General features: G+C 36.4%; 3 protein-coding genes across 3 annotated transcripts in view; 1 reads left to right on the top strand and 2 right to left on the bottom strand.

Moving 5' to 3' along the window:
• rchy1 (ring finger and CHY zinc finger domain containing 1) overlaps positions 1-91 on the bottom strand; it is a 4555-nt gene extending 4464 nt beyond the window's left edge. The window contains exon 1 of the mRNA XM_043240632.1: positions 1-91. This exon is cut by the window's left edge and continues 1 nt beyond it. Coding sequence (XP_043096567.1) covers positions 1-53 — 53 coding nt within the window. The 5' untranslated portion in view covers positions 54-91.
• A 2031-nt stretch (positions 92-2122) lies between these two features.
• On the top strand, positions 2123-7156 carry kcnv2b (potassium channel, subfamily V, member 2b). Its single transcript, XM_043240378.1, has 5 exons — positions 2123-3520; positions 4692-5886; positions 6081-6135; positions 6756-6854; positions 6944-7156. Exons 1-2 carry the CDS (start codon positions 2222-2224, stop codon positions 4962-4964), a joined length of 1572 nt encoding a protein of 523 aa, XP_043096313.1. The 5' UTR covers positions 2123-2221; the 3' UTR covers positions 4965-5886; positions 6081-6135; positions 6756-6854; positions 6944-7156.
• idua (alpha-L-iduronidase) lies at positions 7138-14257 on the bottom strand. The gene is made up of 14 exons (XM_043240373.1): positions 13908-14257; positions 13263-13403; positions 12519-12601; positions 12297-12404; positions 12047-12142; positions 10631-10833; positions 10284-10463; positions 9970-10186; positions 9119-9328; positions 8857-8978; positions 8532-8657; positions 8035-8111; positions 7854-7954; positions 7138-7780 (listed from the first exon to the last, which is right to left on the bottom strand). The coding sequence occupies exons 1-14, from the start codon at positions 14066-14068 to the stop codon at positions 7680-7682; spliced, it is 1926 nt and encodes a 641-aa protein (XP_043096308.1). The 5' UTR covers positions 14069-14257; the 3' UTR covers positions 7138-7679.
• Between the last annotated feature and the right edge of the window lie 10 nt (positions 14258-14267).

The raw sequence follows: 14267 nt of genomic DNA, 5'->3' as shown, positions 1-14267 counted from the left end.
TTTAACAAACAGCTGCGAACGTAATGTTCACATCCAACTTCGGTGGCAGCCATGTTTCACTTAAACGCTAGAAAACTTTATTTAAAACTCCTTAACTTACATTAGTGTGCGGGGGCTCTTAACTGAAGTATAAAAAGGAAAAAACATATTTTTTATATTTTATTATAAAATATATAAAACTTATAAAGGTTTTAAACTATATATGTGTGTGTATATATATATATATATATATATATATATATATATATATATATATATATATATATATATATATATATATATATATATATATATATTATATATATTATACAACTGTTTTTAATTCATGTAAATTCCTCCAAATTAATAATTCATATTTTTTACAAAAGCACAACTAGCCCATTACACTAAACTATTCTGTTCTACATTAATTAGTAGGATTAGATTATATATTTGATCCTTTCATTTAATATAAAACAACATGCGTTGAAAATAACATTTGGTGAAAATGTTATATTTGTAATTAAATGACCTGCAAACTGAAAATCTCACCTATTTTGGGGGTGTTGCCATGAACTGACTACAGTGACAGACGGCGCAGCATCTGCCTGCTAAGATTAAAAACTTGCCCATTGTCTTTCCCTAAATTATTGCTTAATCTGATCTGCTGTGAGTTTAAGCCTTTGAGAGTCTATAACCCACTCAACATGTAGAAATATAGTCAGGTAGTATCTGAAAGCATGATGTGTACTTCTTATGAACTTGATGTAAAACTAGCTAACATGCTCAGTGTGCTGCTTTATGTGGGTATATAAAGAGATACATTAAATGTAAAATGCAATAAAAATTTGTTACAAATTGAGTAGAAGTGCAGGCCTATATATATTATTTCCAAAGAGGTGATAATCTGAAAGAGGCATATATGTAGACAACTGCAAATATTTCAGTATTGTTATCAATATTGTTATAGTCATTGAATAAATATTTATGCTTTTTCTTTAATTCTTCCAAAGAACAATAGATAAGAGTTGGGCAAAAATGCATTAACATTATAGCACATGCCTAAAATACCACCTACTAATTTGAACAGGAATATATAGAAGAGGGCTTAAGGGTGGATTTTCATACTTAATTTTTTTCTAAACAAGATGTTTCCATACAAATCACAATTCATGCCAAATCTTCGCATCATAAAATAGGTGCGTGCTCTTATAAGATCGGGTGTTACCCTAAAGCTAACCTAAAGGTCTTAGTGACCCGGTTACCTTAAGTGACTTTGTCTGGCATTATCGGTCCTTCTCTTTCCATTGTTTACAAAGCTTTTTAAGGCAGATAAACACACTGCGTACATTACTCAAATATATATATATATATATATATATATATATATATATATATATATATATATATATATATATATATATATATATTCATACCATCAGCCACCCACCAGCTTTTGTGACTTTTTGTGCTCATATACTCTTTAGGTGTTCACCAAATATGGCATTGTGAATTATGGCCAAACATTTCCACTTTGGACTTTTTTTGGTCATTTGGTCTGTTCAAATATATACATACATACATACATACGCACACACATATTTGTGGGTGCAATTAATCATTTGACAGGACTAATTTAGTTATTTAAATGTTTCTAAATAGAAAAGACCTAATATAAATAGCTAACAATAATAAATAAATATAACAATATGAATGTTTAACTGTATTTTTGATCAAACAAAATATCTTATTTTTTCCAAATTATGTACATGTAAAATACCTAGTTTCTTGGTTTCATTCATGAATTCCTTCACGCACACTAATTCCTACGTCTGTTTGGCTGATTGTTTATCCTCTAATAGTAAATACGGTGCTTTCTCTCTAACTATCGTAGCTAAAGAACCTCTTGTTTAAAAGAAGTTTATGAATAAGAATTTTGCTTGTTGACAGTGGTCTTAAACTCATCCTTAACTTGGTAAGAGCATTCATTCATTGATACATGGCACGCATGCCATTTCAAAGAACGCAAAGCAGACGTCACTATCAAGCAAAAGCTTAAAGGATAATGGCATTTAAGTTGAACTCTTAGCTCCTTATAGAGAGCATTAGAGCTCTGGCGCTGCCTCCTGCTTGCCTCTTTATACTTAAATAGGGTAGATTTAACCTCAGCAAAGCGCTGAGATTTACAGGCGCACGGTACACTAGCTATCCTCCTCGAGGAGGATAGCCGAAGACTGAAAGGATGTTCAACTTTCAGAGAAACAGGAGACAGAGCCTCTTTCCCAACTGCAAACTAGCAACCTCGGAGTCAACAGATGATGCGGTTCCATTCGCTAAACAGTGTTTGATGAAACATTGGAGCTCTCTGGGCGAACTGCAGACAGATATCTATGACATCTTTGGTGAAGATGAGGAGGTTGAGAAGCATCCGGAACCAACAATGTGGTTTTCAAGCGCCTCACCCAGCAGGAATTACATGCTCAACCTCAACGTTGGTGGAAAGTCCTACCATATCACCTATAAAATGGCAGCAAGATACCCCCAGAGTAGAATCGGACGTTTAGCCACCTATACGGACCTCAATATGAAGCTGAACCTCTGCGATGACTACGTGGTGAAGGACAATGAGTATTTCTTCGACCGAGACCCGGACGTCTTCAACAGCATCTTCAACTTTTACAGAACCGGTGTGCTGTGGATCAAGGACGAGCTTTGTCCGAGGAACTTTTTGGAGGAAATCAGTTATTGGGGCGTTCGGATCAAATACTCGCAGCGGTGCTGTCGGATCCTTCTCGAGGAGAAACACGACGAGCTGTGCGAACAGCTCAAGGTTGAGAAGGAACTGGAGGCGGAGGTGGACGTCGAAGACAGCGAGGAGGCGTTCAACGACATGTTCCTCGGCGAGAAGAGACGCTTGCTTTGGAACTTCATGGAGAAACCGTTCTCCTCAATCCCGGCGAAACTAATGGCGGTCGCCTCGAGTATGTTTGTGCTGGTGTCGCTGGTTACAATGACTCTGACTACAGTAGAAGAAATGGAGAACATGGCATCTAACGAGTTCAGCGGAAAGCCGTTTGGAGAGTTCATAGAGACACTGTGCATAACCTTCTTTACCGCTGAGTACCTGCTGCGTCTAGTTTCAACCCCAGATATCTGTTGCTTCATTAAGAGCATGCTAAACGCGGTTGACCTCCTGGCCATTCTACCGCAGTTCCTCCAGTTGGTGTTAGAAAGCTTTGAGACCTTCAGTTCTGGGACACAAACCACGGACATGGAGACTGTTGGTCAGATGAGCAAGGTGGGACAAGTGTTACGAATCATGCGCCTAATGCGTATTTTTCGTGTTCTTAAACTGGCACGTCACTCGACGGGGCTCAAAGCATTTGGCTTCACATTGAGGCAGTGCTATCAGCAGGTGGGATGTCTCTTCCTCTTTATCGCCATGGGGATCTTCACATTCTCCGCCATGGTTTATACCGTTGAACATGACGTCCCTCAAACCAAGTTCACCAGTATTCCACATTCTTGGTGGTGGGCATCTGTAAGTCAATTTTAAATTTAATCAAAATTATTTCTATTAAACATGCAGATACAGCTGATGTTGACTATAATTGAATGACTCACCCTCATGGGTTACTTTCTTTTTTTTCTGCAGAAAACACAAAAGTAGATATTTATTATTATGCAACAGTAAAGTTCTGAGAGTAAAATTCTAATTATTTTCATCAATCCACCTATCTATTCAACACAGAAGTAAACCTATGGGTGAGACATCTGTGGAAATCACAAGAAGAACTACAATGTGCAGTAAACAGTAAAGCTGTTTGCACAATAAACCAGTGTGTTCATAATTTAGATAGATTCGCTGTGAGCTACAAACTTGTTAATGGATGACATGGGCTTTTGTTGAAGCCATCAGTCCACATTAGACCAAATTATTATTATTTTTTTAATAATTAGATTTAGCAGAATTCCTGGTAAAAACTACATTACCCATAATCCTGCAAAGAAATCTCTAGGAATCAAAAGAACTGCCAACTTGCATGAAGGATTGAAATTGATGTCAATATAAGCTCTAAATATTTGTATGCATAATACGTACATTTTACCATAAATATAAAATACATTCTTTCAAATATATACTTAGGAAAACATATGATGATTTTATGATGATTTAAATGTTTATGTCAGTCCGTCATGGGATTATAGCTCTTTCCCTCATTAAAGCAGTTACATACACAGTTTTATACTTTTGTGTTTTGGTCCAATTTTCCAGTACTTCTTTGCTTCAGATGAAAGTTTGCAATAATCTGATACACGTTTTAGCTGGTTGGCTTGGTTCATAGCTTATAATTTCTTAACAAAGATGTGATTTATGTGAAGAATTAATGGTCAAAATACTTTTAAAACCAATACAAATTGTAAAAGGGAACTGTTGAACTCTATGCCCAAGCTGCTCTTTTCCACAACAATGAAAGTAAAATAATATGAATAATATGTCTATTATACTTGGAAAAAGTATTTTTTAAACTACTTTTATAAAGTCGTTTTTGTGCTTTACCACTTACACATACACTTTCATCTGCTAAACCTTTCTTTTGGATTTCTGTGTAAGAAAGAAACACATAAGGGTTTGGGAAATGCATATGAGGTATGGTAAATGATGACAGCATTATAATTCTCATAATTTTACCATTAATTTCTCGTTGCAGGTTAGCATCTCTACTGTAGGTTATGGTGACATGTATCCAGAGACTCTTTTGGGGAGGATATTTGCCTTTGGCTGCATTTCCTTTGGGATCATTCTGAACGGCCTTCCAATCTCCATCCTCTTCAATAAGTTCTCCGATTACTACGCCAAACTGAAGTCTCACGAATACAGTTCCAACATGAAAAACAGAGGAAAGGTTAACTTCATCCTGAGAGCCAAGAAGAAACTCAAGGAGTGTGGCTGCATTGAAACTAATGACACTGACGTGTCGTGAAATCAGTATTATCGATTGTTGGCATTATTAAGCTGTTCTGAATCTTGTCTGAATGAGATCATTTTCTAAAGAGCCTCTTATCTGAAAGTGCCAAAAGAAATATTAAAACAGGTAATAAGTAACGCTGGTTTAAATTGTAAAGTGGTACAGAAGTCTTCTGTCATTCCTCATCTCCTGTTCCTTGTGCTTTATCGGTTGTTTAGCTTTTATAGCGTGAGCAAATCTTTGACAATAAAGTTGTACTACTACAGCATTTGAAGTAGCCAAAATCGTATTGTGCTTTATTTCCTCATTTTGGCTACAGAATCACATTTAGCCACAAAACACTGACGCTAACCTGCATTATCTTCACTGTTGACGTTATGCCTAACCTGGACTTTTGAACTTGACCCGAATGACAACCAAAATAGAAGATTAATCTAATTTACAGAGTTCCCATGACGCGTCCAATTAACCGAATTAACACTGTATTTAGCCTCCAAAGACCAGGCAATACCTTATTTGTTCTAAGCAAATCTAATGGTTTTGTTTTTTGAGGCCGTACAAATCTTTTGGCTCCATTGTTAGGTCAAATGTTCACAACACTCTTCTTGTTCAGAAGGAGTAACAAAAATCGACAAAAACCTCCACATAAAACAGGAGGAAACCTTGGCTGAGACAAACGTCCTCTCTCGTGATATATTTTAGTTACGTGTGTATTTACAATATGACATCGACGAGTGAATGGATAAACAACGAAGAGCCTCTGTTTTGCTCGCGCTGCTGCTCTCCAGGCCTGGAGAGGGCGGCGTGACGTCACCGCGCTCATAAGCGTCACTTCCTCGCGTCGCGCGCTCGCGTTTCTCTGACCTCTGAAAGACGGAGCGCGGTGCTGAAGCCCAGCGAAATGGCTCCTCCAGTGCAAGTGTCGCCGCTGATTAAGGTTTGAATTCACAAATACATTATTCTGACGGTTTTAAGAAGAAAGGCCCCTCTTGCTGTCGTGTTTCTCTGGGAAGTCGGTCGGAGCGGACTCGATGTGTTGACATGGCCTGCACGCTGAAAGTCACGCCGTTTAATCTGTTAGCTGCTAATAAAACACAACGTACTTTTAACGAGGTTTGTTTTGTTTTTCAGACAGCCAGGTGGTCTGCTTTGCTTATTGGCGTTATCTACGGAAAGCGCAGATATGGTAAGAATCAACGAAATGAATGACATCCTTTGGACATGTTAATGTTAGGGTTGACATACACACACAAATACACACATTTTTGCAGGTGGCTTATGGACGTCACATTGATTTGTGTTTTACAGAATTGAATGTGTTTTTCAACACTCATTCAATTCTAAAATTCAGTATGTTTCTGTAGAACAGAAGTATAGATATGTGTAATACTTTAGTATTATATGAAAAAGAAAAACTAGTACAGGTATGTAAAAGATTTAATATGACAGGCATGCAACTTATCTCACAGTCCTTCCTTCCATTCTTGTAATTATTGTTTATAAATAAAACCTTTTCAGAAATGCTATTATAAACGTGCAGCTGCAACGAAACCCCCCATAAATGTGAGATTTATTCTTGTTTTATGGTGAAAAACAGAACCGTAAAAACAGGCTTGTGTAGAAAGATGTCATATTGTGAGATTAAAAAAAAAAGGGGGCCATTTTTGATTATTTTGTGTTCTGTAGTGTAAACAACTTTCTATTTAAAAACGCCACTGGTGCATACATTGAGAGCAGCACAAAAACCCTAATTTTCTGAATGTTTAATGCTTAAAGTTTGTTAAAAGCTTTTTCTTTGTTCACCAGATCATCTGAAACCGATTGCAGAGGAGGAGAGGAGAATAGAAGAGGAGGAGAAGAAGGTACGAGAGGAGAAGGAACGCATTGCTAAACAGCTAGCAGAAGGTAAGTTTTACTCTTGATATTTAAGTAGCGTGATTCTTCTGCAGATTGAGGGCTTGGTTGTACTGACTCTTAATATTTTTATTCAACAGCTAGTGAGGACACAATCTTAAAGTGAGCTGCCCGAAACGACACCCGCATCACTCATGTTGTAAAGATCGTGTTACCTGTCTGGATAAAGAATGATGCTTGTATTTTGCCACTTTGGTTTTACAGTGCCCTTTCACTTCTCATGTTAGATTAATGCCGCATTTGTGAAATAACTCAATACATGCAAATATGTGTATAAATTTCTTCTGATCTGACACTTTATTCTTTCATTGCCTGTGCTCATTACATCTTCAATGTTAAACATGCACTGAATCAGAGTTCCACTTTGGTAAACATCCACACCAATATTTATTAATAAACTGTTAATCCCTATTTCTTTTTCATTTTGATTTAGAAATAATTTTCATGTCCAGGCAGTTCAAAATCACAGCAAAATTGATTTTTTCAGTCAGTGCAAGGAAATGCTAAAAATCTTCAGGTTGTTGTAGAGAAACTCATGCAATCTATTTTTATCTCACATAAAAATTTACCAATGGATTGTCATGAATATTGAAAAATGATATGCAGACATTTTTTTCAAAACAAAACCGTATTTTCAAGGTAAATGACTGCAGCATCAGATAAACAACCTTAAATGGCATGTAAAAACCAGATGAACTGTTTGGACACTTTACATGTTATTCAAACCAGTCTCATCCTGTTCTGGTGAATGTTTTTGATCAAATTAAGACGCAAATCATATCGCATGTGGACAGTCAAAATTCTGTCTAATCGAGACTAATAGTTCTCTGAATATTTCTCAGTGACTGAATATTCTCCATTTCTTCCCCAGTAGTCCACGGCTCTGACTCTATAATAACCACTCGCCTCCAGACTCTCTGTGGAGAGAAAAACAAAAGCAGGTCAATGCCGATCAGCGCTTGAAGTTAAATATTCTGAATCTAGTAATACCTGAAGAATAAGTGTAGTATGTGAAAATAGTGTCTCTCTGGTTAATCCTCTGGAAAGTGGTCTCATCTTTGGAAAATTCCACTTCATAAGTTTTTATACACCTAAAAACGAGGTTAGTTGTGTTTAGGACTCTCAAATGAAGAACTAGTTTGTTTATTAGCTGTGTTTAAGCGGGTCTTACTTCGTGCCAACGCAGTGATCTTTCCAAATGATCAGAACCTGTCCTTTGGTGATGGTGATGAAACGCACCCCGTTCACCTGCAGAATGACGGCTGTGATATTAAAACCAAACCACATGGTTTCCCAATCTCTGCATAGAAAAACTTGCACAAGTTTTGCAATCCTACCATCAAATTAATTTCATGTACAGACACAAGTGCATATTTTTGGGTGTAGAGAAAGAGCGGATGCTATGAAACCACCCCGCATCATGACTGATATTGAACTCAAGGGCTGTGTCCAAATCTTGAAATTAACTACGCTTCATTAGGTTCGTGCTGGGATGCTTTTAAACAGCAGTTTGTATATATGCTGTACACTTCTTATGAATTCACACAACATTAGAGTTTGTCTAAAATAAGGAATAGTTCACCAAACCTCGGATCGGTAACGTAAACTTTTAGTGCCACATGGATCTAAAATTAGTCGGCTGTGATGTTATTGTCACATTATACTAACCTGATTGGGTGCTTCCTTAGACGGAGCACAAACGTGTACAAGCAGCACTGAGGGGACAGGAAGCACTGCCTTCAGCATCAGAGAGCCATCGGATGAGACCGGCAGAGGCCCATCAGTCTGTGGATCCTACGGCATACACATTAAAGACTTAACACAGAAAACAGCTAAAACAACAACTCGTGAGTTCATTAACATATTGACAGCAATAAAAGAGACGTACAGAAGACTTAAAAGTACATTAGCAAAAAGCAGCCTAACGTGGTCATAAAGTGCAAGAAACTAAATATTCTTTACAAAAGTGTGTTATGAAGTGTGTGCGTTGAACCTCTTGGGTCCGTAGCTGTGTGAACTGTTGTGCAGTGGGATAGTCTGGGCTGCCCATGTTCTCCCACAGTTTAAAAGGGTTTGTCATATTATTATCCATGTAGTGCGTCACATACATCAGACCTACAAACACAGACAGGGTAAAACTCTCAATAAATTCTGTTCCATTCAGTTCTACGTCCTTAAGCAAATATAACTAGTACATACACATATTTTCACTCCTTTAAAACGATTGCACAAGGTGCTGGTTTATAGTGACCGACCCGTTTGCCGAGGTATTCCAGTGAGGCGCAGAGTGATGATGTCAGCGGTGGAGGAGGTCTGGTTATCTCTGCTGTTATAGAGCAAGACGGTGGTCTGCCAGCTATCGGCCGTGTACGGCACCTGAGGGACGTGAACGGTGGCCAGCGCACCCACCGATGAGTTCACTTCAGAGCCATCAGTCAACACCTCGGCCTGCACCTGAGTCTCACCTACAACAATGTGAGGACATTACAAACAATACCTAACAATTATACAGTGGTAGGTGTTGTAAGATACCAATACTATAATATAATAATAATAATAATATAATTTACATTTTATTAAATATTGAGATTTGTCAATATATATATTTTTACGGATGTTCATCAATAATACAAATAAAAATAGAATGATATTTTTAAATAATTTTATTAAACATAAAACTGATTTGTAATAAAATGTGGAAACGTAATTGAGTCATTCAAAATGCTCCTCTGAATTAAAATAAATGTAAAAATTAAAAATACAACATAATGACATTATTTTAATACTTTATTTGGTTTAATTAAATATAATATTGAATTGTATAAAATGTGAATATGATTTTATTGTTTTAGAGAGATTTAAGAAATAATGTACAGTTGCAGTTAAAAGTGGGGAAATATAAAACATTGGGAAAAAGAAGGAATTTTGTATCTAGGATTTTGTCAATACATACTGGGTTACAATTTTATAACCATATTAGGGGTTTTGTGCTGCTGTCAATGTATGCAATTTGCTTGTATAACAAAAATGAAAAAGTAACGACTATTTTAATGTCATTTTTACTTGATACACTTTAATTAGTACATTGCCCACTAACTTTCATTACCTAACAATGCCAGCAGGCCCATCACAGTCATGACTGGTTTCCGTATTAACTGCACGTGAGGCGGGTTTGTGTTGTTGATCTGGAATCGGGCGGTGAGAGTGCGCTGGGTAAATGGGTGCGGGTGGTAACTAAGGAAAGCATTGTCGTTGCTAAGCAGCGTGTAGTTGATGGTACCGTTCTGGTCGGTTATGAGCAGGTTCTGATGCTGCGAGATGACCTACGAAACACAAGAGACATGAAATTATTATGGAATACAATTAAAGTATGAAACCATATGACTGCAAGTAAATCATATTTTGCATAAAACGTTATACCTTAAGCACCATGGCTGCATAGGTGACATCTGCTCTCCAGGTGAGTGGTTTATTCCAGCCAACCAGTGGATCCGCCTCATCATTGTAGATCGGCACAGAACGAAACTGTGGAAAGCGTTGCTGGATCTCCCGCACAGTGGCCACTTCCTGCTGCAGGATGGGTAACGAGCTGCCACCTCCCTGAAAAACAAATACACACATACTATTACAATGATCAAACATATTTTTTTCGTTCACTTATGTGTGATGCATGTACCCAGAATTGAAAAAAAAAGTCAGAACTGTGACTTTCTCTGGAAACATTTTATTATTATTACTTTCATTTTATCACTACAAGCCTTTTGCACCTTTTTATGTAGGGCGATGTAGTCTAGCCGTACGCCCGTCTCTCCAGTGAAGTAGTTTGTGCCGTTGTAACAGTGCTGTAGCATTTCCCAGCAGTATGGAGAGCGGGGCGGAGAATGACAGGAGTCTCCCGGACCCCCAAACTTCAAGAGAGGACTCGCCGCACGAAGTCCCTCGGAGCAGGCATCATAATAGTTCAGAAACCCTGAATGAGTAGAGACAGAAAAATTCATGTTCACAACACTGAGGCTGGTGGGTAGCCCTCGGCAGAACTAATTCTTCCATGTGGTAGCATTAAATTAAAACTTGCCAGACACTTTCTTGTTTTGTCCACACCGCGAAAGGCGTGTTCGAGAACACCATGTGCAGAAATACAACACAAAACATGGCATCTGCCAGCAACACAAGCACAGTTTTTCAGTTTTTACCATTTATCCAAACAGGATGTGTGGTTGACTTTATCCAGTCATTGGGATTGACTTTATAAATGTGCAGAATAAGCACAAAATTATAATAATAATAATAATATTATTATTAAAAAAACATCTAGCTATACTTCTAGTCAAAAGCATGAGGTCAGTGTTTATTTATTTTAAGTGACCTGTTTTCAAAAATGTGATAGGAAATTTTTTTCAGCAAAAGTAAATTGAATGACACTAAAGACAATAAAGAGTAATGATGAACATTAAGCATATTAAAACACATTTTGAAAAATAAAATAGAAAAGTTTTTAATTGCAATATTTCATAGTTTTACTTTTTTTTTGTAAATTAAATAAAGCCAAACTTTATATTTAGTACTTCCATAAAATGTAATATAAATGTTTGCCCATGGTACATTAAAACTGTTGACTTCTATTTAACATATGAACATAAAATACTGCAATTACAGGGCCTGAGGTTATGGTACCCATATGTCAGGGTCTCATGGGGTCTCAAGACAAGTTTTCAAAATTTAGACTATTATTAACTCGAGATGGCATCTTAAATATGCAGCACTTATGGCAGGATGTTCAAAAAACCGAAATGTAAAGCAATACAAAACGGGCGCTTGTCAGAACACTAATAAAGAGAAATGCTGCTTAAAATATCCAAAATACTAAAATAAAAACATGACAATAAAAATATACAGCTGGCTAGTTAGTTGTACATTTCTATTTATTTTTTATATATATATATATATATATATATATATATATATATATATATATATATATATATATATATATATATATATATATATATATATATATATATATATATATATATATATATATATATATATATATATATATATATATATATATATCAAGTTTGAGGTACTGATCAAATTAAATAAATAATAAAATAAATAAAATGAATTCCATATAATTAAAAAAGACACAGGATTTTAGCAAACCCTGACAGATTAGACTATACCTTGGATTGACACAGTAATGTTGTCAAAATCATGGTTGTTAGGCTCATTCCATGTCTCAAAGTTCCACTGAGAGACAAAGCCAAGCCCGTATTTCCCTGCACACATAAAACATCATAAACAAATACAGTCAGAATGGCTGGAGCTGTGGGGTAAAGATCTGGGTTAGTAAACAAAGCATTAAAACCCCAGAAGAGGTCATTTACTATCCATCACCATCTTAAAGCATTACGACTTCTGTCTCATACTCACATATGTATCTTTTGGCAATTAAATAGACCAAATTCCTCCATTCAGTAACTTGACTTTTGTCCTCAAAGTTGCTGAAGCTGTTGGACACGCTGCCCATAAGTTCAAAGCCTTTAAAAAGAAGCAATCCTCTTTAACGTAATGCGAACCCTAGTGGCAGGACCCTAATTCTATACTACACAAGCATTTAAATGTGGACTTCAGTGTAAAATTTAAAAAAATTACCTGGCTGCAGGTCATTCTGCCAGAGAAGGTCAATCAGCTGGTCTATGTGAGTGAAGTTATAGTGGTATACTCCATTATAAACTCTAAGTGAAATTCAGAGACAAAATCATAGCACTACAGTACACTAGATCTAGTTTAAGACAAGTATTATATACAGCATTTAATTCAAAATAAAAAAACTAGGCCTAATAAACAGTATGTCAAAAGCAGATCTGAAGAGAATTTGTACAGCAATATTTTATGCATAAACTATAGTATACATGGTAATTGTAAAAGCGATGCATGAACAATCAGCAGACAACATTAGAGATGTACATAATACATGAATACTAAAGTCTGGGCATGATATGAAGAAGCATGAAAACATAATCTTATGATAATAACAGAACTGCTAACTTGCAAGGTGAAACAAAAACAAACAAACAAAAAAAGATTTTTTAAACAGATACACCGTATGCATATGCTTATTAATATCAATTTCAGTATATTAGAATGATTTCTAAAGGTTTACGTGACACTGAAGACTAGAGTTGTGATGCTGAAAATTCAGTTATGCATCGCAGGTATAAATTACATTTTAAAATATATCCACATAAAAACAGTTAATTTGTTATAATATTTCATAATATTCTTGTTTTCAGAGGACACACACAACATATGCTCTTGGAAATAATGCCCATTAATGTCAATACTATTAACATATGCGTAGTAAATTCCAGCTTCTGGTAATACGGTGTAACTGACCGCGCGGACACCAGCTCCAGCATCCAGTGTATCCGCACCTGCTGGATTCCTCTGTGCGGCACAGAGCCGATCAAAGCCAGATTCATCTGCTGGTCGGGACTGAGATCATACAGATGTGCATCACTGTGTGGCTGTGGAGGGCTGCAAAAACAGAAGGCATGTGTCAGTAGCGGGCTTCATTTTTGTCCACTAAAACAATAACACAGGCAAAGCTTTAGCAGAGATGCTTGCAGATGTCACTAATGAAAGAATACAAAATGTATTACTATATTACCACACTTCCATTTTTAATTTACCTATTTGTTTATATATATATATATATATATATATATATATATATATATATATATATATATATATATATATATGTAATTGTTTCTGTGTGTACACATTATAGTAGTACTATTTGGAGTATTTTAACATAGTGCATCCTTAACTTGTAAGGACTGCGATATATGAATATGTAATCATGCAATGTAATAATACTTTCCCTTGAAACAGTTTGCCAATGAGACATCGATTATAACAGAAAGTACATTAATGAAACTCACATAAACCATAGTAGTAACGTTACCATGGTACTTCTTGAGATACATTTGGTGTACGGTTATTATTAAGTGCGTCTTTCACAACAGTTTTACCAACCAGAATCCAGTGCTTCTCCAAAAGTGCTTCAGGTTTCTCAGTGGCGTGTCAACATTCACTCGAACCTCCACAGATGAACCTCTAACAGACCGCTGCTGTTTAATCACCAGGACCGATAGAAATACAGTCCAAGCGAAGGAACTGTGTTTACATCTGTACATGCTGCTGACGTCACTTACAAACGCTCGCGTTCGCTGTACATGACTTACAGTTTCACTTAACCACTTCACAGATATATTATCTAGTGTGTCGCGTTGACATTAAAACACATCTTCCCCAGTTTTAGTGCTCATATCTGAGCTCTTCGGTAAAGTTTGTCCAGTGACGTCATCGACCGGCGACCGGTGTTTCTAAACGAAT

The sequence above is a fragment of the Puntigrus tetrazona genome, chromosome 5 (genome assembly GCF_018831695.1).
Source record: "Puntigrus tetrazona isolate hp1 chromosome 5, ASM1883169v1, whole genome shotgun sequence".
Lineage (NCBI taxonomy): Eukaryota > Metazoa > Chordata > Actinopteri > Cypriniformes > Cyprinidae > Puntigrus > Puntigrus tetrazona.
This window is presented reverse-complemented; position numbering and strand designations above follow the sequence as displayed.